The following is a 22,837-nucleotide window of genomic DNA, read 5'->3' as shown; positions in this document are numbered from 1 at the left end:
AATGCAGTTCAATAAGTAGTTAACCCTTGTGTGGTGTTCAGGTCTGTGGGACCCATTTTCAATGTTTACTAAAATAAAATTATGCAATGAATTGGCCTTGTAAAATAACACATTTTCATTGAGTCCACACTGCACCCCTCTACACATTTATTTTACATATGAGGTGTTCAGGTCCATCGTGTGTATGGGTGAAAATAAGTAAAAATTAAACAAAGGTTTGCTGTGTGCCTTCACTCGGTCTTCCTCTTCCCTGGGCTTGCTGTTTCAAAATAGCACCAAGAACCTGCCTGGCTCCTGCTTTTCTCGCACTCTTAGTCTTTGTAGTGTGTGAAACTAGACAATGTCTTGCAGGAACCGCACAATATTATTACAATACATTATTTTTGATATATCGTTTAAAAAAAATAATATTTCTGGACTGCACTAATTTGGTCGGAAGGAGATAGATCAAACTAATTTACATGCATACTTTGGGGTTCTTCTCCTTGCTGGTGTTTTCAAATCCAATGGGGAATCCACAGAATCCCTGTGGGATGCAGAAACTGGCAGAGAACTTTTCCATACAACATTTCTGTTCCACCTTATTTCCAGGAATATCCACTTCGATAACCGAGACACCAGACCAGCTCTGTGGCAGAGAGAAAAGCTAGCTGCAGTCAGGTCATTGTGGGACAAGTGGGTGGACCGCCTTCCCTTGTTTTACAACCCTGGGCCCAATATTACTGTTGTAGAGCAGCTTATGCCATTTAGGGGCAGCTGCCCCTTCAGGCAGTTCATACCGTCTAAACCAGCAAAATATGGAATCAAGATCTGGGCTGCCTGTGATGCTGCTTGTGAACTTGCAAGTGTATACGGGGAAGCCAGGTGGAGGCCCTGAGAAGAACCAAGGGATGCATGCGGGTTGTCCTGGACGTGTCACAAGGACTCCGTGGCCACAACATCACGTGTTAACTTTTTACTTCGCACAATCTGGGACAGGAGCAACTCAAGAGGAAGCTGACGATGGTAGGAACAGTATGAAAAAACAAGCCACCTCCCACCTCAGCTGTTGAATACACGGAACAGGCCTATCAATTCCTTCGTGCATTTGATTAATCAGTGATGTGAGAGGAGCACACTAAACGGCTGGGATCATCCCACTGCTGCCACCAGTGTAACTACTGTGGCGTAACAGTTGGAGAGGGGCTTGAACTTGCAAACCTGTTGCAGGACAAGCACACTACCAAAGGTCCAGATCCCTTGGTAAGAGGATGTGGTCTGCTTTTGGGTAGTAGCAAAAATATGCTGGGATCCATAGTGAGCGTCCTGTGTCCATCAGAGCCTTGAGTGTAGTTATGATGTGCAACATTGTTGATGATAATGTTACTCTGCTATGATTCCAGCTCATGCTGACATTGTGATGACTTTTTTCCAGTATTTCAGAGCCAGTTGGCAAGGACAAATAACTTTTCCTCCATCTGATTAAGGACCAAATGGGACTGAGCTTGACCCCTGCTCCCTCAGTTCAGGGGTTAAACTATGCAAGCTCTGTGGCTAACTTGGTCAGAAAGTCTGCTCTAAATGCCATGCAGTCCTACTGCAGCAAAGAACACCAGACGACTAAAGACTGGAAACACTGTCACAAGAAAGAGTGTTGCAAGCAAGGTGATTATTGTTCACCCTTAGACCAGGGGGGGGCAGGACCGAGTTTGGGAAACCCCTACCCTGGACTGTTAAACTATTTGAAATTGTGTGTTCCCCCGCCTTGAAAGATAAACGTTCAATTAATCTTTAGTGCAGTGCAGTGCCTGAGGAACATCAAAAAGAAGAGTCAAGTGAAACAGTGGGGTACGCACAGAATAGCATGGAACGTACCTCTTCAGTTGATGGTAAAAAGTTAGACTGCGTTGTATTTACTTATCTAGTGCTTTCGTTAAGGCGGGTCATCAAAAGCAGAGGGAAGGGAGAAAATATTTGGCAATAGACACAGCCTAAATATTAGTCTATACATTATTGCCGTTTCTGTTGTATGAAAGTATGAATCTTTTTCAACAGATGAGACAGAACTTGCTTTATCATAACCGAAAAGCAAAATACCTAATATTAGTCCATTGTTTGTTTGCTTCAAATCCAGTTTAAAAAGGTTGCTATAATGGAATGCCATTTAAGCATTACATATCAATAAATGCAATTTGCATGTTAAAATGTCATGATGCACCTTCCACAATTGTTTGTGTCCATTCTTTAAACTAAGGTCAAAGTTATCGCAAATCCATGTTCATAGGCTGGAGTGTTTACAGACATATTTAATCTCTCCCTATCCCAGTCTGCTGTCCACACATGCTTCAAGATGGCCACCATTGTTCCCCTACCCAAGAAAGCAAAGGTAACTGAATTAAATGACTATTGCCCCGTAGCACTCACTTCTGTCATCATGAAGTGCTTTGAGAGGCTAGTTACCCCCACCCCTGCCTTCACTGGACCCCCTTGACCCACTTCAATTTGCTTACTGCCCAATAGATCCACTGACGCACTGCCCTATCCCATCTGGACAAGAGGAATACCTATGTAAGAATGCTGTTCATTGATTATAGCTCAGCATTCAACACCATAGTACCCTCCAATCTCATCATTAAGCTTGAGGCCCTGGGTCTGAACCCCGCCCTGTGCAACTGGGTCCTGGACTTCCTGACGGGCCCCAATGGTGGTGAAGATAGGAAACACCTCCACTTCACTGAGGCTCCACAAGGGTGTGTGCTCAACCCCCTCCTGTACGCCTCCAACTCAATCAACAAGTTTGACGACAACAGTAGTAGGCCTGATTACCAACAATGATGAGACAGCACCACAGGGAGGTGGTGAGGGCCCTGGGTAGGCGGTGCAATGAAAATAACCTCTCAACGTCAACAACACAAAGGAGCCTATCGTGGACTTCCAGAAACAGCAGAGGGAACACACACCCCTATCCACATTGACAGGATTGCAGTGGAAGGCTCAGGAGACTTAAGAAATTTGGCTTGGCACCTAAAACCCTCAAACTTTTATAGATGCAAGTCAGTTATGAACAAATTCTTATTTACAATGAAGACCTACCAAGGCCAACCCTAACCCGGATGACGCTGGGCCAATTGTGTGCCACCTGATAGGACTCCCAATCAATGCCGGTTGTGATACAGCCTTGAATCGAACCCGGATCTGTAGTAACGCCTCTAGCACTAAGAGATGCAGTGCCTTAGACTGCTGTGCTACTCGTATCACCGCCCGCAACCGGAGGGCTCTCCAGAGAGTGGTGCAGTCTGCCCAGCGCATCACCAGGGGCACACTACCTGTCCTCCAGGACACTTACTCGATGTCACAGGAAGGCCAAAAAGATAAAGGACAACAACCACCCGAGCCACTGCCTGTTCACCCCACTATCATCCAGAAGGCGAGGTCAGTACAGGTTCATCAAAGCTGGGACCGAGAAACAGCACTCTCTCAAGGCCATCAACCTGTTAAACAGTGATCACTAGCACATTTAAGGCTACTGCCCTTTATGAAGACTTGACATCACTGGCCACTTTAATAATGGAACACTAGTCACTAATAATGTTTACATATTTTGCATTCCCATCTCATGTCTATACCGTATTCTATTATACTGCATCTAGTCTATGCCACGCTGACATTGCTTGTCCAAATATTTATATATTCCTAATTCCATTCCTCTATTTAGAAGTGTGTATTGTTAGATATTACTGCACTGTTGGAGCTAGAAACAAGCATTTCGCTAAACACGCATGTCCAATAACATTTGATGAATCAGGTGAAATGATGACTAGTTCATAATCTTGCCATACCCTGATAAAAGCTTTAACGAGGGAGATCACAATTGGATAAGTGAATATTTAATTGTGCACAATGGGGCAAAATAACATTTAAAACAAGAACAATGACTGACTGCTTACGTGTGCTTAGTTGGTAGACCAAATATACAGTACGTATCAACTATTGAAACAAAATCCACGGTGAATTGATTAGTCTATTTTAGCATTAAAACATGACTGTTCTTAAATAGCACTTAAAATGACCAAAAACTGAATGAGAAAAGACATCCGAGGTACATAGTTACTAATAAAACTCAGATGCACAAGGTTGCATGATGAATGTTCCACTCCACGTTACACCATTTTCTTGACTTCAGCAGCAAAGAGTTATCAAAATTGAATATGTACAAAAAATAGTCGCAATAATGACAAATTGGTAAGCCTTGCAACACAATCCTAAGTAACATTCAATCTGGAGATTATTCATAACAGTTAAATTGACTGTAAAAACCATTTAAAGAATAAGGTTAGGAATCTTGAATGTCTGCTTGTAGGGTTGTGTGGACAAACATGCACTGAGAAATGATAGGATAACATCTTAAAACCTACATCAGAAAAATGAAATGCTTCAATAAAAAGAAATTGTCAGTCAGACTGCCTCATTTAATATCAAGCAAGAGAGTCATTTAAAAACAAATAAAACTGCTAAAATACAGCATTTCCCCTAGTATCAAATCACCATTAAGGTGATTAGGAGGGGTCCCCGACTTGCCGATTAAAATGTACAGGTTCAGAGTCCCAATGTAACGGGTCACAACAGAGCAAGTTCCCCTGTGACTATTAAAAAAATAAAATAAAAAAGATTGCAGGCATAAATATTTACGTTGTCTTCCTGAATCCTTTCAAGATGGGGTAGATGTTTTCAAATGCTTCATAAATTTCTCCTCTGACCTTTGCACCTTGAAATAAGCAGCAAAAGGGATAGTAAAGTTACATTTGACAACAAATGCCCTTACTCTATGTTATTATGAAAGGGAGAAAAACCTCACCTGTTAATACAACTTTGCCTGAAACGAATATCAGCAGGACAATTCTGGGTTTGATCATTCTGTAGATTAGCCCAGGGAACAACTCAGGTTCATAACTGGAAAAATAAGGGAAACAAATTAGGCCTAGTTCTGATCTTTGCTCCCAGTACTAAATCACTTTAGAATACCAATCTTAGTATTATAAACAATGTACAAAATATGGCAGAATTACCAGTATAAGAATGCATCCCATCAGATATTACAGGCTTTAATTTTGCAGTAGTGAATGTGACAAACCTGCTGAACTGTTGGTGAGTTAGTACAAGTCCCTCTAACCGAATGGGGAATTTGACGTCACAGCTGCCCACCATGTTCTGAATCTTGAAATCAAGAAATTTGGCTGGGAAGCCCAACTTCTGCACAACTCTGGCGTATTTCCTGGCCGCCAAGCGGGACTGCTCTTCACTAAAGGGGTAGGGGAGAGCATGGGGAGGTCTTTAAACAGATTTTGTTTTGACATGTTTTGTGTTCTTTAAAAAAAAAAGATAATAACCTTTTGGCTCCCGTGCAAACCATTTTTCCAGAACTGAAGATAAGTGCAGTTGTTCTTGGCTCTCGTATTCTCATGATTACAGCAGCAAATCGCTGTAAGACAAGAACAGTTGAGAAAGTTTAACATTTTGTCAATAGAACAGTGTCTTGGTGGGACATTCTCAGACCCGAAGCAACATGCCTTGTGGGCTTATTCTAGTTACATTTTAGTCTGGTCCTATTTCACCTTTCCCTGGGCCCTGACAATGATTTGTGCAAATGAAGAATAACAACTTATGCTTACCTTGGGGTTGTACTCAGCATTTCTAGCTCGCAGTGCTATTGTTTTCAAGTCAAGTTTGCAGCCCAAGTTCACAGTGGATACGATGTTCCTAAAAAAAAGGAAGGAAATAAACCATGCCATCAGGATGGAGATTCTCGCTGTTGATATGGTCACATCACTATTCACCTTCATCTATTAGCTTCTTGTATTTCAGCTTTATATGAGTACAGGAGACTAATGAACTGTTCAGGAACACTTACTGTAACTGAGGGACAATCCCAGAACTCTCAGAGGCAGGAGTGGCAGGTGTGATGGGTGTCATGGGGGTTAGCGGTGTAGCAGTGTAGAGGGGAGTGTTTCCTGGCAGTGTGGTGGTGGTGACTGTTTGGGAGTGATAAAGCTGTGGTGTCTGTCCCAAACCCCCTGGCACCCCAGCCTGCTGGGCCGAAGCCTGCTGCTGTTGTTGTTGTTGCCGCTGCTGCTCTTCCAGGAGAGACAAGCTGTTTGTGTTCGTGACAGGTTGGGGAGTCAGACCACTGCCATAGGGCATCATGGGGCTGAAAATGGGCATACCAGGAGTCATTGCCCCCTTTGACAGATGGAAGAACAATCTCTCAATTAGGCTAGTTGAATCTAAAAACATTTGAGCAATGTTGTTCCTGTGTTGACAACAATAACGTCTCACTCAAATTTGTTACCTGAGGGGAGGCAAGACCCTGGAAAGGAGGCAAACTGTTGTTCTGCTCCATGTCCTCAAATTATGAAGCGTTCACTTGACTGGCCGTCTCAAAGGCCTGCAATTCTCTGAGGAGTAGGATTGATAATTTCGACAATTCATGAATCGCAATAGCAGAGCGTAGCAGCGAACCCCTTAGATCGCTTCTTTTGACCAGAAAGAACAGACAAATCACATACAGAAAGTTGGCTAAGCATTGAGACAGGGGAAATCGGTGGCAAACACTTGTCAATGGAAACTTGACCAATCACTCAACTAGACCACATAATGGCAGCAGTACCTAACTAACTATAGACAGCTAATTTATCTAATTAGTTAACCTTTGCAGCCAGACAGTCAGTCAGCTAACAAACGTTAACTAAGTTAGCTACCGCTACAGTGGCGCGCGAACTTTAACATAACTATCTAGCACTTTAACACCACGCATTGAAATTCAATGCAACTTCGCAATGTATGCTTTTGTTTACAGAAACCCTGCAACTTCGTGTGAACGTAAAAAAACAGTTTGGCGCAAATTTCGCACCTGACTTGCAGTTGGCCAGGTAGCGTAGTAGTTACGTTAGCCAACGCAATCTAGCTACTGCCATGGCAACACTCGTGTGGTCGTTAGTGTTTTGCTCACTAAGTGATGCTGTTGTGTTGAGAAGGGACTCCGTAAATATGTCAAATACTCACCCCAGTCTCTATAACATTCAAAGGAGCTTTGGCTAGCTGATGGTTCCACGGATTCATGCACTTGTTCTAAACAGCGACATCAGTGACCACTTCCGGTGTCAAAGTTCCTAAGCCTTTTCCGATTAGGTTTAACCGCGGGTTCCTAATACATTCTTGATTATTTTCTCTGACAAGGTACAAGGGCACAGTTCCCCCAAATCAAAAACAGAAAGTGCTGTTCAAGAAAAAATAAAATATTATATATTTTCTTGGCCTGAGCGTGTGTAGTCTTTGATTACATTTAACGGCGGTTGGCATCCAATACATTTTGCATTACCGCCACCTACTAGACTGGCGTAGGCCCTTACACTTCCCTTAAAAAACAATAACAAAATAAAAATAAGAAATAAATACCCTACCGTCTAACAGTACACTAACATTTGTTTTATTTTTTATAAAAATACTCCACTTTCTATCTATTTAGCCCTACTTGAGACCAACAGCCTGAAAGAATGGGACACTACCAATTAAAACATAACATAAATCTTTTGATGTCAAGTCTCACACACACACATACCTTTTGCAGCTGCCACCACAACCTATTTTCTGTGACTATGTTCCATCCCTGCAGTACAGTTGATAACCATTGCTATAAATGCCAAAAATCCAATCTTCCTGAAACATATATCACTTGTTGGTTTATCCTTCTGTACTGGTACAGATATAATACTCACAGCACTCCTCTCCCTCCCCCTTGACCTTTCTCTACTTTCTTCACTGCCTCAGTATATGACAACTTCTGCACTATTCTAACCCTGGAAACCTCAACCTGCTTCTCGCACGGGACATTTCTGATCCCCAGCCACATGGGCACCCCTACAATTAACACTCACCACTACTTTCCCCGATGCTACACATTCCTTTGTCTCATGCCCTTCTGCACACCTAGGAACCTCCCTCCTCCACACTGCTGCCACATGCCCATAAACTTGGCACCTGTAACAGCGTAATGTATTTGGTACAAAAGCTCGTACAGGAGGGTGGGTGTAATTTGTGGAACGTTCCAACAGGAATATGTTCCAAAAACTTTGTAAATAAGAAGGTTGCCAACAAACAACGTATACAGAGTTGTATAGCGGCCGAATAAGATTCCGGGTAGGGAGGGGGCTATTTCATTAAGTTTTCCCTCACCACGTTAATTCTCGAAAAATGTCTCTGGTAGCCTATGGACAAACATTAACAATAAGCTACGTGGTGATTCGGCAGCTAGTTAACTAGGTGAATTGATTATGCTACTTTGTATACATTGTTTGTTAGCAACTTTGTACTTTAAGACGTTTTTGGAACAGATTCCTGTTGGAACGTTCTACAAATTATACCCACCCCGTACAGGATAACTTATATATCATAACATCACTTTGTCAGGCAGACTCAACATCAAAACTCAAAAGAACCGACAATGACTCTTTCTCCACTCACACCACCCGGTCTGCGTCACACCAAACGAGGAGCATCACAAACACTGGGAATCTTCCCATTCGGTTGGTCAGCTTTCACATTTTCCGCTACCCCAGCAATCACTCATTTTAATGGCACCCTTTTCTTGAGAGCAAAACAATTCACGTCTCTTGCCCCCATTCATTTAGCACAGAGCACCTGCTCCCTCTGACCAGCAGAAACACAATCACCACAAGACCACTTCTGGTTCCCCTCACCGATTCCACAGCAGTAACTGTTTTCACCCACCTTGAAACTACAAATGGATCAGCCAAAAGGCAAGGGTCCACTTTGTCCAAAAACTTCACTCCTGTCAGACTCATCTTTATCCTGACCCATGTGTAGTCTTCCTGGCCTGAGCATGCTTAGATAGGATTTTTGCTTTTATGGCACAGGTTGTAGTGCACATGCCTTGATCCACATGGTCACTGGTTCAACGCCTGCTTCTGCAGTTGCCCCTCAATTACATTGGTGGCAGCAGAAGAATAATCCCTGGTTTCTGTTCTTTGTCAGAAGCATTCCCCTGGCTGCATAGGGGTTTTAATGTGTAGTACACCTCTGAGTTACGTATGAAAATATTACCACAAATAGGTCTGGACAGTTATGGCACAGCGGGGTTGTGGATCCAGTTCTGAATGTCCAAACTCAATCTCTACAGTTGTAAACACCCCTATTTGGCAAAAAGTATTATTGCGAGCCTTAACCAACTCTCTTCTGAAGGAGCCAATTCCAATCATGGGACCAATGGCATATACACTGTGTACAAAACATTAGGAACACCTGCTCTTTCCATGACAGACTGACCAAGTGAAAGCTATGATGCCAACTGTTACATCCACTTCAGTGTAGATCAAGGCTGCCCAACCCTCTTCCTGGAAATCTGTCATGTAGTTTCAGTCCAACCCTAATTTAGCATATCCGATCCAGCTAGTTAAGGTCTGGTTGAGCAGCTAATTAGTAGAATCAGGTGTTAAATTAGGGTTGGACTGAAAACCCACAGGACAGTAGATCTCCAGGAAGAGGGTTGGGCAGCCCTGGTGTAGATGAAGGGGAGGAGAGGTTAATGAAGGATTATAAAACTTTGAGACATGGATTGTTCCCCATTCAGAGGGTGAATGGGCAAGACAAATTATTAAGTGCCTTTGAACTGGGGTATTGTAGTAGGTGCCATGTGCACTGGTTTGAGTGTCAAGAACTACAGCACTGCAGGGTTTCCACACTCAACAGTTTCCTATCCATATCAAGAATGGTCCACCACCCAAAGGACATCCAGCCAACTTTATACAACTGTGAGAAGCATTGAATCAACATGGGCCAGCATCCCTGTGGAACGCTTTCAACACCTTGTAGAGTCCATGCCTCAACAAATTGAGCCTGTTCTGAGGGCAAAACAGGGTGCAACTTAATATTAGGCAGGTGTTCCTAATGTTTTATACACTGTGTTTGTTGGTTTTTCTAAACAGTTGTAATCATTTTAATCAAATACATTTTCAAACATTTAATGTTTAATAAAAATGGTCACTGACAAAATTAACTACAGGGAACATTTTTCTTCAGCAAGAATGTAAAAAGAAAAGCAGGAGATAGGTCCAAAATATGAAAAATACAGACAAAAGTGGGAGGTTGACAGCGGCAGGTTGGTCAGTCCTTCCTGAGAGGGACTGTCTCTTCTTTGATGCCATCCTTGGTGACGATGCAGATCCTGAGGGCATCCCCGGTGTACACATCTCTCTCAGCAGCAGAGATGAAGACATCTTTGACCAGCTGCACAGCCTTCTCCTGGCTCAGGGGCAGGTGCTGCACACCCTCCATGTTCTTGAATCCAATCTGATTGTAAATTAAGAATAAAGACAAAGACGATAAGGGGCTATACAGAAACCAAGAACTGGTTTGTTCCGAACCAATACAGTATCAATTAGGCCACTAGAATGTCTAGAGTTGCCTTGAAACCTCCAAATAATACATCACTTTTTTTTCCCTTTTTTCTTTTAAACACACAAACATTCAAGTCATATTGTGCTGTTGGATTGCAGTACAATCCATTGGACAGAGGTGCTTCAGGGGGAACAAAGTCCTTAAAAGATAGTGATGCTGAACTTATGCCCCTTTGTTTCTTTACCTGGTTGTCAAGCAGAGGTTGCAGCATAGCACTCGCTGAGCCTCCAGCTTTGTATGTGTCTCTCTGATAGGATCCCACTGGGTCAAAACTATAAACAGCTCCTTTACCTGAAAAGCAAAAACAATCCAAATCAGTTAGGAGAGTAATACATATTGAACTAGGAGTGGATTAAAAAAAAAACTAAAAAAATATGCAGTGAATAAATTACATGGAAAATTAGCCAAGCATTGTGATTATAGTAATAACAGAAATAGAGCAGGAGACATACCCTCCTCATCCAAGCCACCGATGATGTTGTAAACGTAGTAGGGGAAGAATCTTCTACCGTACAGGATTGTTGACAGCATGGCTGCAATTGCTCCACTTGTCATGCACTTGTTGTTGGAGTGCTTGTACATCTACAAATATGTGTTTGAAAATGAAACATTTACAAATGCTAACTTAGTGTACAGCAGTATTCCATAACTTTCAGCTTAGCAAACTATTTTTAAAGTAACATTTATGAATGAAAGTGAAACAGTCTCAAGCCCAAGATGATCTCACCTTTAATCTTGCATCAATGATTTTAGTAAGAGTCAAGCAATCTCCATGGAATCCACTGCATCCTATGACAGTTGTATCTGTCCTGTGATAAATGAAAAACTGTATTAGTAACAGCATTGAGGTTGAATATTGATTTACATCCAATGTATTATGATGTTCACAAGCAGTATCCACCACCATTTAAAATGATTTTGTTTTACCAAGACTGCATTTAGAAGTGTCATCTGTGTCAATACATAAGACATTGATGAGTCACTTAGGCTGTGTTTAGACAGGCAGCCCAATTATGATATTTTCCCCTCTAATTGCTAGTTTGAACAATCACATCAGATATTTTCACAGCAAGCTCTTTCAGAACTAATCTGATAGGTCAAAAGACCAATTTCTGAAAAATATTTGTGGAGAATTTGACTGCATGATTAAACGTAGAAATAGTGAGCCAATTAGTAGAGTTAAACCACACCATCTGACAATGTGCCTTCGCTCATCCTTGGAAATACAATAGTGTGTGTTTGACTTACAACTTGTAGCATTTTGGAGAGTCACGGCTGTGGATTGAATAGCCTTCACTCAAACGGGTGTCAGAGGCCACAATGGCAAAGTCTTCACCGGCAACAGCAAGCACAGTCCTGGAAGCACAATAAAAACTATGTTAAGACTTTGAAGCTCCCTGACAAACAAGTTCGTTTTGGCAAAACATTAATCAGCTCCGTGACATAAGTAGCTAGCTATAAAGAAACTAGTCTAACTACTGTTAGCGTCAGATACTAGCGAACGTATGCTAACTGAAATCGAAACTAAACATGTAGGTAGCGAAGTATGTTGTTCACGTAACTAGCTAAAAGTGATCTCGATTAGTTAAGTGTTAGTTATTTGCTTCATGGGCACTAACTAACTAACTTATATTCAATCACTGTCCGTTCTGACTGCACAAGAGCATTAGCTAGTTCACGGTAACTTGCTAAGATTTGCTAGTTGGACATTCATGCTTACCCTCCGTTAAAGGAATATGGAGAGAATCGGTGCTCTACTGGTCCAGTATAGTGATATTCCTTCATTTTCCCATTATCTCCATAAACTTGTGTCGCAAACATTGTGCCGGTTAACGAGGAAACGCAAAGCCTTCAGGTTCCCAAAGACAAGTGAGAAATATCGCTGTATCACTGCAATATGGCGAACGGATATGCTTCTTCTTCTTCAACAACCTGCAAAACAAAAATGTGTCTTTCCTACCACCTTCTGGCTGGAGTAATGGGTAAATGCAACTCAACTGTCGACCAGAACATGGGTGTGAACTCAACATTCTTCTTCTTCTGTATATTGTTGTTCACACCATTTAGTGTGCGGCATGGAAACAGAATTCACAAAAAACTGAACAAACTAAAAAAAACTACTCAACTACTACCCCCAAAAATCTAAATATAATTTAATCAAACAACTTTTCTGTTAAAAATAAAACAGAGCTGACACAAGCTCAAGGGGAGCCTGGGACGGCAGGCTGTCTTCCGGTGCCAGTACCCCTCGCAAGTCTTCAGATGTAAAATCCTTAAGTCCCAAAATCTCTCCCTATCAATCTCTCCCTATCCCAGTCTGCTGTCCCTACTTGCTTCAAGATGTCCACCATTGTTCCTGTACCAAAGAAAGCAAACGTAAGGAACTAAATGACTATCGCCCTGTAGCACTCACTTCTGTCATCATGAAGTGCTTGAGAGGCTAGTTAAAGATCATATTACCTCTACCTTACCTGACACCTTAGACCAACTTCAATTTGCTTACCACTCCAATAGATCCACAGACAATGCAATCGCCATCGCACTGCACACTGCCCTATTCCATCGGGACAAGAGGAATACCAACATCAGAATGCTGTTCATTGATTATAGCTCAGTCTTCAACACCATAGTACCCTCCAAGCTCATCATTAGTTAGTGTTTTGGACACCATGGAGCTTGAAACTCTCGACCTGCTCCACTTCAGCCCCGTCGGTGTTAATGGGGTCCTGTTCAGCGCTTTTTTTCCTGTAGCCCACGATCAGCTCTTTGTCTTGCTCACATTGAGGGAGAGGTTGTAGTCCTGGCTCCACACTTCCAGGTCTCTGACCTCCTCCCAATAGACTGTCTCATTGTTGTCAGTGATCAGGCTAAGCACTGTTGTGTCGTCAGCAAACTTAATGATTGTGTTGGAGTCGTGCTTGGCCACGCAGTCGTGGGTGAACAGGGAGTACAGGAGGGGACTAAGCACGCACCCCTGAGAGGACCCAGTATTGATGATCAGCGTGGCAGATGTGTTGTTGCCAGTTGCAGAGGGACGTGTTTAGTCCCAGGGTTCTTAGCTTAGTGATGAGGTTTGTGGGTACTATGGTGTTGAACGCTGAGCTGTAGTCAATGAACAGCATTCTCACATAGGTGTTCCTTTTGTCCAGGTGGGAAAGGGCAGTGTGGAGTGCAATTGAGATTGCATCATCTGTGGATCTGTTGGGGCGTAATGCGAATTGGAGTAGGTCTAGGGTTTCCAGCATGATGGCGTTGATGTGAGCCATGACCATCCTTTCCAAAGTACTTTGTGACTTCCGACGAGTGCTACGGGTCGGTAATCATTTAGGCAGGTTACCTTCGCTTTCTTGGGCACAGGGACTATGGTGGTCTTTTTGAAACATGTAGCTTTTACAGACTCGGTCAGGGAGAGGTTGAAAATGTCAGTGAAGACACTTGCCAGTTCTTCCGCGCATGCTTTGAGTACATGTCCTGGTAATCGGTCTGGCCTCGCGGCTTTGTGAATGTTGACCTGGAGAGCGTGATCTCACAGTCGTCTGGAACAGCTGGTGCACTCATGCCTGCTTCAGTGTTGCTTGCCTCGAAGTGAGTACTAAAGGCATTTAGCTCGTCTGGTAGGCTCGCTTCACTGGGCAGCTCACAGCTGGGTTTCCCTTTGTATTCCTTAATAGTTTCCAAGCCACATCCAATGAGCGTCAGAGTCGGTGTAGTAATTACGTCACTTTTGTTTTGAGCTGACTTTGCTGTAGGACAGACACCTAGAAGGCAGCCCGGTTCCAAATGGAATACATCAACACGCCTACACGGGCGCCGGGCTAGATTAATCGACACCCTCATAGGCCGTCATTGATCAACACAAGTGGATGTATGGAAAGCAAACAGCTAATTGGGAAGATTTGTTGCCATATTTGTTGCCACTCAAGACCATTTTGCATGGCTGCTTGGGCTGCGGTGTCGTTGGCCGTGTTTGAGATCATCAAAACCATGATGTATCTTGGGTTAATTGTGACTGACTGACTGATCTACAAATCATATTGAGTAGTTATTTATGATGCAAGGTGATTTGCAGATGAGTCAGTCTTGCCTTGCCTTTAAAGTTGTCTACATAGAATGTGCCCTTTCTGTTTCTGGGCTCGTTTGAATGGTTAGGCAAAAGCAACCGACTGTAGATGAAAGTTGAAGAGTGAAGTCGGGGAAGGTGTATTTACGACAGCCAAAAGTTGGACACTGATGTGGTTTTCCAACAGCAAGGCTCAGTGCAACATGGCAGTGTTGCCATTGTTTATAATAGTTGTTCTTTATAATGTCAAAATAAACATGTCTCCAAGCCCCATATCATACACTCACAAACTGAAAATATATGTGTGTATATTGTACAAACAATTGGTGAGAGAGCCTCACATCACATTCATTTGTACATATCCACTGTATACATGTACTGAGACAAAGTTGTTTCTTGTTTCAGTTACCTCTTTGGTCACGTTTGCGTGAGTCAAACAAAAACACCCTATTGATTTGTTGACAATTGAACCTCCCACAATGCAGGCGATGGCTGCAGGATGAAGTTGGTGAAGAGCAACTGAAGAAACCTGCAGTTGACTTGAAGGCGCAAGTCGGAAATGTTTTATCCCCATAATGTAACACAATTTGAAAGGCAGTGCTCAGATGCAGAGTAGCCTACGTTTTGCGAGGATGGAGAAGCCAGAGATAGCCAGACTAGTAATTTGGGCTAAGGAACAGAAGTTGGGTATTAGAGAAAGGCCATCAGTGCGTGTTCTGCAAACAAAACAGTGGCATGAGCGTGGTTAATGGATAGACGTGGTTATAGACAGTGAGGAAGATGGAGAGGTGCCGAGGGCAGAGGGAAGATGTGTGTTGCTTTGCTCTCTGGAGCAGGGCGCCTTGGAAAGGAGTGATTACTGTGTTAAGTGTTGAGGTGGAGCAACTGAAATGGAAGATTCCCTGTGTCTGTGACACCCGCCGTTGGGTGCGACACAGACCCAGTGGTGAGTGTGGTGAAACTGAGAAGACACTGTCTGCCTTTTGAGTTTTAAAGCTGAGTCTTTACCTGACAAAGTCATGTTAGGATATGTCAGTTATGCTGTGAGAGCTTTTGTGCCGAACCCACTAAGGTGTTTCAGATACCAAGCTCATGGTCATTTTGAAGTAGTGTGTAGGAGGGAGATTCTGAGTAGAACAGAAGGTGTTGTATGCTGAGGCAGCGAAGAGAGTAGAGGATGATGAGTCAAGGGTGAGTTGTAGGCCTTTGGTTCTAGGCCAATGCAGAGTGATACAATTTGTGCTTCAGTAATGTTGGCTTCTTAGCATTCATTGCCATGGTTATCAACTGTACCGCAGAAACAGAACGTAAATCACAGAAATAGATGTTGTGGTGTCAGCTGCAGAGCAGTTCTTCGGTGTATGAGATTTTACTGAGGAATTACAAGGTATGTTGAACGAAAGAGTCATTTCCTCCCAGCGCATCGGCCTGGTGTAGGATCAGTTAGGGTCAAAGTAGTGGAATGGAATGGTGTTATTTATTCGAATTTTTAGTTGGTGGTGCATTTTTTCCCCCTTTCCCCCTTTATAATTTGGGGCACAAAAACTAACGTGATTGACCACACACTCCCTCACAATAGGTGGCGGCATGTACAAACAAAATGTGCGAACAGACGATACCAAAGAAGAAGATGAAGATGACGGATTTGACAGACGTGATCCGCTAGATCGCGCCTTCGTCGCCGTTCGGGATTATGGTAAGGCATTTCAATTAACTTTAGGGTAGCATTTTTCGTTTCACTTTGAGTTACGCCTTTGGTGTAACTTCCGGTATCTACGTTTTTCTTAGCTAGATATATGTATACTATCTATCATGTTATTGCTGCCTAACATTAACGTGGCTATTTACCAAGCTAGCTAGCTAACATAGCACTTTGCTAGCATTTTAGCTTAACTAGTTACTATACTGTTATCACTGAAAAGTCAGTTTGCCGTGACCGACTGTTCGCTATCAACGCACATAACGCTCGCTGACTTGCTAAACTATTTGTAATTTATGTTTGTGTTTGACAGCATATCACAGTGCGAAAAGCAGCAGATGGCCGTTTGGTTTTATCCCAGTGCCAGAAGGACCACTTGTATCATTGCCCCTTCTGCCAGCCTTCAATTTTCAAGCCCCGAGACTATGCCAGTGTGTTGACACACATTGAGTCGCACAGATTGAAGGCTGTGCTGCATAGAGGTTAGCACATGTACCGTGATGTTACACATAGCTACACATACTAGCCGCATAAAGGCTTTCATTAATTAGACTAGTTCTGTACCGGTCATCATCACATGATTATATAAACCAGGTAGTTTGTGTCCTGGATGTTGATTTGCTTGTTTTTATTCATTTCAGAGTTCACAATATTCATATGCCATCTGGAGTGCAGAGAAGCAAAGCATTTCCACTGCCCATATTGCCCCAAGACCTATGTAAATAGGAGTGATTTTACCAAACACATTCCACATTGTGAGTCAGTATGTTATCGAGCCCCAGGTTCAACAGCGAGAGCCCCAGATGTAACCAGTGCATCGGCGAGAGCCCCAGATGTAACCAGTGCATCGGCGAGAGCCCCAGATGTAACCAGTGCATCGGCGAGAGCCCCAGATGTAACCAGTGCATCGGCGAGAGCCCCAGATGTAACCAGTGCATCGGCGAGAGCCCCAGATGTAACCAGTGCATCGGCGAGAGCCCCAGATGTAACCAGTGCATCGGCGAGAGCCCCAGATGTAACCAGTGCATCGGCGAGCGGTTCAGCGTGTCCAGCTGTGAAACCTGCAGTCAAGCGGAAAATCAAGTGTTGCAACTGCAGTTTGTGGCTTAACAAAAAAAAACTGAGGAAACATCAACTTAGAAAACATACATCTGCTGAGAAGGGCATTACAGCTCACTCCAATCTCAAGGCTCAGTGCCTTGACCAGGACAATTGGGGGTTTGCAGAGGATAAACACATCTACCCTGTCTCTCCTTCTGGTGAGCAGCAATAAGTAATGTATACAGTACCAGTCAAAAGATTGGTCACACCTACTCATTCAAGGGTTTTTATTTTTACTATTTTCTACATTGTAGAATAATAATGGAGACAACTACACATTCTTAATGTTTTGACTACTCAGTGTATATTATATACAGTACCAGTCAAAAGTTGACACAGCTACTCATTCCAGGATTTTTCTTTATTTTTACATAATAGAATAATAGTGAAGACATCAACACTATGAAATAATGCATAAGGAATCATGTAGTAACCAAAAAAGTGTTAAACAAATCAAGATATATTTGAGTTTCTTCAAAGAGTTTATTGTTGACAGCTTTGCACACTCTTGACATTCTCTCAACCAGCTTCACCTGAAATGCTTTTCCAACAGTCTTGAAGGAGTTCTCACATATGCTGAGCACTTGTTGGCTGCTTTTCCTTCCCTCTGTGGTCCAACTCATCCCAAACCATTTCAATTGGGTTGAGGTTGGGTGATTGGAGGCCAGGTCATCTGATGCAGCACTTCATCGCTCAAATAGCCCTTACACAGCCTGGCAGTGTGTTGGGTCATTGTCCTGTTGAAAAACTAATTATTTTCCCACTAAGCGCTAACCTGATGGGCTGGTGTATCGCTGCAGAATGCTGTGGTAGCCATGCTGGGTAAGTGTGCCTTGAATTCTAAATAAATCACTGTGTCACCAGCAAAGCACCATCACATCTCTTCCTCCATGCTTCACGGTGGGAAATACACACGCGGAGATCCGTTCACCTACTCTGCCTCTCACAAAGACACAGCGTTTGGAACCAAAATGTCAAATTTGAACACAGACCAAAGGAGAGATTTCCACCGCTCTAATGTCCATTGCTTGTGTTTCTTGACCCAAGCAAGACTCTTATTGGTGTCCTTTAGTAGTGGTTTCTTTGCAGCAATCGACCATGAAGGCCTGATTCACGCAGTCTCTTCTGAAGAGTTGAAGTTAAGATGTCTGTTACTTGAACGCTGTGAAGCATTTATTTGGGCTGCAATTTGAGGCTGGTAACTAATGAACTTCTGCAGCTGAGGTAACTCTGGATCTTCCTTTCATGAGAGCCATTTTCATCATAGTGCTTGTTAGTTTTTGCAACTGCACTTGAAGAAACTTTCAAAGTTCTTGAAACACTTGTTAACTGAAATGCGTTCTGGGTGACTACCTCATGAAGCTGATTGAGAGGATGCCAAGAGTGTGCAAAGCTGTCAAGGCAAAAGGTGTCTACTTTGAAGAATCTCAAATATAAAATATGTTTTTATTTAACACTTTTTTTTTGGTTACTACATGAATCCTTATGTGTTATTTCATTTCACTATTATTCTATAATGTAAAAATAAAGAAAAACCCTGGAATGAGTAGCTGTGTCAGCTTTTGACTGGTACTGTATATGATACTATACACCGAGTATACAAAACATTAAGAATATGCTGTTTCCATGAGACTGACCAGATGAAAGCTATGATCCCTTATTGATGTCACTTGTTAAATCCACTTCAATCAGTGTAGATGAAGGGTAAAATAATACGATTTTTCAGCCTTGAGACAATTTGAGACGTGTTGTGTGTGTATATATGCCTTTCAAAGTTTTTGAATGGTCAAGACAAAATGGAAGTGCCTTTGAACGGGGTATGGTGGTAGCTGCCAGGCGCATTGGTTTGTGTCAAGAACTGCAACGCTGCTGGGTTTATCACAGTCGACAGATCCGTTTATATGAAGAATGGTCCACCAGCCAACTTGACATAACTGTGATAACCATTGGAGTCAACATGTGTCCATGTGGAACGCATTCAACAACTTGAGTCCATGCCCCGATGAATTGAGTCTGTTCTGAGGGCAAAAGGGCACTCTTGTTCACCTCATTGTGTTATAGTGAAGTGCCCCTTTTTTAAAATGTCTTTCAGTGCTAATTCGGGAAATGCTTACCAAGCAAGAGATGATACTGGAACAACAGACACTCATCCTACGACTCTTACAAACAGCACAGCAGAATGGAGCAGAATATGCGATCGAAGGAGGCCTTCTGCCATTGAAGGATCAACAAAGTCTCCAGAGGCTGGAAACCGATCTTCAGGGGGCTGACTTCAAACTTAAACTGGTGAGTTTCATTCCACTACATCTAATGCTCTTTTAGAGTGATTCAGTGGGAGTTCATGGGATTCAAATCAAATTCAGATATGCAAGAAGGGAAAAAAAGTAGGATGTATGTCCACAAACTTTTTGTGAAATGGAAAATGAGTCTCTCACTCCACAGTAAACTTTTCAACTTTATGTAGGATTAACGCATGACGTTTCAACCTCCAAAGACCTTCATCAGAATTAGCATACAAGTTTCTTAACCATATATGCTTCCCTCGCCTGGGGAAAAGTGGCAGTCACTTGTGGCTTAAAGTTTGTCAATTGATACATTATTCAAATGTTTTTTTTCCCCTTTAGATTAACCACTTGAGCCTCGTTGGGGGATGCGATGTGAAGGATGTCGTGTGGCGTTTAATGAGGCACACAATTTCCAATGCGCTGGCAAAAAACATGAATTGGAGAGGAGTGAATAGGAAAATCTCTCTTGGATCTCTTCGACTGAGAGAGGTTTTGATTGGTAAGGATTTCTCATATTTGCAAATGTCTCATGACACGAATGGCTTCCTGCAATGCAATTACCATGACATTTTAAAGTATTCAATTCACCCTGTTGCAACCAAATGTTCACATCTTTGCGACCACTTGTGTTCTTGTTCATTAGCTGTTGTCCGGAAGAATCCGTTAACATCTAAAGCATCCGAGAGCGATGTGGAGTCTGTCATGAAAAAGTGGTTGCAGCTGGCAGCATATCGGGAAGGAGGGAGAAGGAGACGAGACAGGAGTGTGGTGGCACCTGTGCCGTGATGGACTTGGGGAGAGGAGTGTATTTAAGTGATAATGCCCAAAAAGCTGTGGTTTGGAGGACATATTGGCATTCGTCTCGGGCCAGCAAACCGTGCCGATATGTCATCCAAACCCTAGCTTTGAGGGCGTTATCGCTTTAATACAATGGTTACCAACCTATGAAAATATTGAATTAAAATAATGATTTACATGTTATTTTGATGAATTTATTCATATCATTTCCATCCTTTCTCGAGATATAGTCCCACACACAAATCTAGGGTCGCTTGTTGTTCATTCTATTGGCATCGTTGCCAACCAAACCTGTCGTTAGTTCTATACGTTCAATGCCAAGCTAGCTTAGCTATCTAAGCTAAATGGCTATACTAGACAAATTTTGATTTGAATCAATTTGTTATCCTCGCACCTTAGCTAGCTAGTTGTATGTTACTATGAAGACCAGACCTACTTTCCGTCTGTTTCGTTTGGACAGTTTCAATGATTTGGTGGAGATCGCAATTCAAAATTTAATCAAATCAAAATTGTATTTGTCACATGCGCCGGAAATACTTACTTACAAGCCTTAAACCAACAATGCCATTTTAAGAAAAAGAGATGTAAAAAAAAAAGAAACAAGTAATTAAAGAGCAGCAGTAAAATAACAATAGCGAAGCTATATACACAGGGGGTACTGGTACAGAGTCTATGTGCGTGGGCACCAGTTAGTCAAGGTAAGAGGTAATATGTACATGTAAGTAGAGTTAAAGTGATCATGCATAGATAATGAAACTGAGTAGCAGTAGTGTAAAAGGGGAGGGGGGGGGGGGGGAGTGCAAATTGTCTGGGTAGCCATTTGATTAGCTGTTCAGGAGTCTTATGGCTTAAGGATCGGACCCTTTTTTTCAACATTTGCCTAAAATGTCATACTCAAATCTAACTGCCTGTAGCTCAGGCCCTGAATCAAGGATATGCATTTTATTGGTACTATTTTCAAAGGAAACACTTTGACGTTTGGAAATGTGAAAGGAATGTAGAAGAATGTAACCCATTAGATCTGGTAAAAGATAACACAAAGAAATAATTGTACCATCTTTGAAATGCAAGCGAAAGGCCATACTGTATTATTCCAGCCCAGGCGCAACTTACATTTTGCCCACTAGATGGCAGCAGTGTATATGCACAGTTTTAGACTGATCCAATGAACCATTGCATTTATGTGAAAATGTTTCTATCAGGACTGCCCAAATGTGCCTAATTGGTTTATTAATAACTTTATGTTCAAAACTGTACACTCGCCTCAAACAATAGCATGGTATTCTTTCACTGTAATAGCTACTGTAAATTGAACAGTGCAGTTAGGTTAACAAGAATTTAAGCCTTTTGCTTATCATATATGTCTGTCCTAGGACATTGTTACTTACAACCTCATGCTAATCGCATTAGCCTACGTTAACCCCGTCCCCCAGAGGACCCACCGATCCTGAAGAAGTTGTTTAAGAAGCCTTTTGGATACCTAGACATGGTGCTCCGGTACCTCTTGCTGTGCGGGAGCAGAGAGAACAGTCTTTGACTAGGGTGGCTGGAGTCTTTGACCATTTTTAGGGCGTTCTGACACTGCCTTGTATAGAGGTCCTGGATGGCAGGAAGCTCGGAGTACAGGAGGGGACTGAGCAAGCACCCCCACCACGCAGCCGTCATACCGCTCATGAAGGAGACGCGTTCTGTCTCCTAGAGATTAACGTACTTTGGTGCGAAAGGTGCAAATCAATCCCAGGACAACAGCAAAGGACCTTGTGAAGATGCTGGAGGAAACGGGTACAAAAGTATCTATATCCACAGTAAAACGAGTCCTATATCGACATAACCTGAAAGGCTGTTCAGCAAGGAAGAAGCCACTGCTCCAAAACCGCCATTAAAAAGCCAGACTATGGTTTGCAATTGCACATGGGGACAAAGATCATACTTTTGGGGGAAATGTCCTCTGGTCTGATGAAACAAAAATAGAACTGTTTGTCCATAATGACCATCGTTATGTTTGGAGGAAAAAGGGGGAGGCTTGCAAGCCAAAGAACACCATCCCAACCGTGAAGCACGGGGTGGCAGCATGATGGTGTGGGTGTGCTTTGCTGCAGGAGGGACTGGTGCACTTCACAAAATAGATGACATCATGATTAAGGAACATTATGTGGATATATTGAAGCAACATCTCTAGACATTAGTCAGGAAGTTAAAGCTTGGTCACAAATGGGTCTTCCAAATGGACAATGACCCCAAGCATACTTCCAAAGTTGTGGCAAAATTGCTTAAGGACAACAAAGTCAAGGTATAGGATTGGCCATCACAAAGTCCTGAACTCAACCCTATAGAACATTTGTGGGCAGAACTGAAAAAGCGTGTGTGAGCAAGGAGGCCTACAAACCTGACTCAGTTACACCAGCTCTGTCAGGAGGAATGGGCCAAAATTCACCCAACCTATTG

General features: G+C 42.7%; 3 protein-coding genes across 9 annotated transcripts; 1 reads left to right on the top strand and 2 right to left on the bottom strand.

Moving 5' to 3' along the window:
• Nucleotides 1-3,844: 3,844 nt before the first annotated feature.
• On the bottom strand, nt 3,845-9,342 carry LOC110499270 (TATA-box-binding protein). Of its 6 annotated transcripts, XM_036956093.1 has the most exons (9): nt 7,595-7,770; nt 7,039-7,204; nt 6,326-6,431; nt 5,888-6,216; nt 5,649-5,736; nt 5,367-5,458; nt 5,111-5,278; nt 4,835-4,929; nt 3,845-4,744 (listed from the first exon to the last, which is right to left on the bottom strand). In XM_036956093.1, the coding sequence occupies exons 3-9, from the start codon at nt 6,374-6,376 to the stop codon at nt 4,665-4,667; spliced, it is 903 nt and encodes a 300-aa protein (XP_036811988.1). In that variant the 5' UTR covers nt 6,377-6,431; nt 7,039-7,204; nt 7,595-7,770; the 3' UTR covers nt 3,845-4,664. The 6 variants fall into 6 exon arrangements, with proteins under 6 accessions (XP_036811988.1, XP_036811990.1, XP_036811989.1 ...); XM_036956095.1 differs by lacking the exons at nt 7,039-7,204; nt 7,595-7,770 and adding an exon at nt 9,319-9,342; XM_036956094.1 differs by lacking the exons at nt 7,039-7,204; nt 7,595-7,770 and adding an exon at nt 8,764-9,269.
• A 657-nt stretch (nt 9,343-9,999) lies between these two features.
• Nucleotides 10,000-12,471, bottom strand: LOC110499269 (proteasome subunit beta type-1-B). The gene is made up of 6 exons (XM_036956092.1): nt 12,170-12,471; nt 11,698-11,805; nt 11,177-11,258; nt 10,902-11,031; nt 10,634-10,740; nt 10,000-10,341 (listed from the first exon to the last, which is right to left on the bottom strand). The coding sequence occupies exons 1-6, from the start codon at nt 12,268-12,270 to the stop codon at nt 10,156-10,158; spliced, it is 714 nt and encodes a 237-aa protein (XP_036811987.1). The 5' UTR covers nt 12,271-12,471; the 3' UTR covers nt 10,000-10,155.
• Nucleotides 12,472-16,088: 3,617 nt separating this feature from the next.
• Nucleotides 16,089-20,988, top strand: LOC110499268. 2 transcript variants are annotated; one of them, XM_036956091.1, is made up of 7 exons: nt 16,089-16,205; nt 16,522-16,690; nt 16,850-17,011; nt 17,042-17,467; nt 19,402-19,595; nt 19,934-20,093; nt 20,238-20,988. In XM_036956091.1, the coding sequence occupies exons 1-7, from the start codon at nt 16,203-16,205 to the stop codon at nt 20,378-20,380; spliced, it is 1,257 nt and encodes a 418-aa protein (XP_036811986.1). In that variant the 5' UTR covers nt 16,089-16,202; the 3' UTR covers nt 20,381-20,988. The 2 variants fall into 2 exon arrangements, with proteins under 2 accessions (XP_036811986.1, XP_021431968.2); XM_021576293.2 differs by having other exon boundaries at nt 16,850-17,467.
• Nucleotides 20,989-22,837: the final 1,849 nt, after the last annotated feature.

This window comes from Oncorhynchus mykiss, chromosome 20, assembly GCF_013265735.2.
Source record: "Oncorhynchus mykiss isolate Arlee chromosome 20, USDA_OmykA_1.1, whole genome shotgun sequence".
In the NCBI taxonomy this organism is placed as follows: Eukaryota; Metazoa; Chordata; class Actinopteri; order Salmoniformes; family Salmonidae; genus Oncorhynchus; species Oncorhynchus mykiss.
Note: the sequence above shows the minus strand (reverse complement) of the source record. Positions and strands in the feature narration are given on the sequence as shown.

Bases quoted from the DNA above. Each gene is read 5' to 3' on its own strand.
- LOC110499269 (XM_036956092.1), bottom strand. From the start codon at position 12,270: ATGTTTGCGACACAAGTTTATGGAGATAATGGGAAAATGAAGGAATAT. The intron at 11,032-11,176 runs GTGAGATCATCT...ACATATTTGTAG, and splicing joins TCATTGATGCAAGATTAAAG to ATGTACAAGCACTCCAACAA. The intron at 10,342-10,633 runs GTAAAGAAACAA...ATTTACAATCAG, and splicing joins AACCTCTGCTTGACAACCAG to ATTGGATTCAAGAACATGGA.
- LOC110499270 (XM_036956095.1), bottom strand. From the start codon at position 6,376: ATGGAGCAGAACAACAGTTTGCCTCCTTTCCAGGGTCTTGCCTCCCCT. The intron at 5,279-5,366 runs GTTATTATCTTT...CTACCCCTTTAG, and splicing joins GTTTGCACGGGAGCCAAAAG to TGAAGAGCAGTCCCGCTTGG. The intron at 4,745-4,834 runs GTGAGGTTTTTC...GCTTATTTCAAG, and splicing joins AGGCAAAGTTGTATTAACAG to GTGCAAAGGTCAGAGGAGAA.
- LOC110499268 (XM_021576293.2), top strand. The intron at 17,468-19,401 runs GTGAGCAGCAAT...AATGTCTTTCAG, and splicing joins CTACCCTGTCTCTCCTTCTG to TGCTAATTCGGGAAATGCTT. The intron at 20,094-20,237 runs GTAAGGATTTCT...CTTGTTCATTAG, and splicing joins ACTGAGAGAGGTTTTGATTG to CTGTTGTCCGGAAGAATCCG.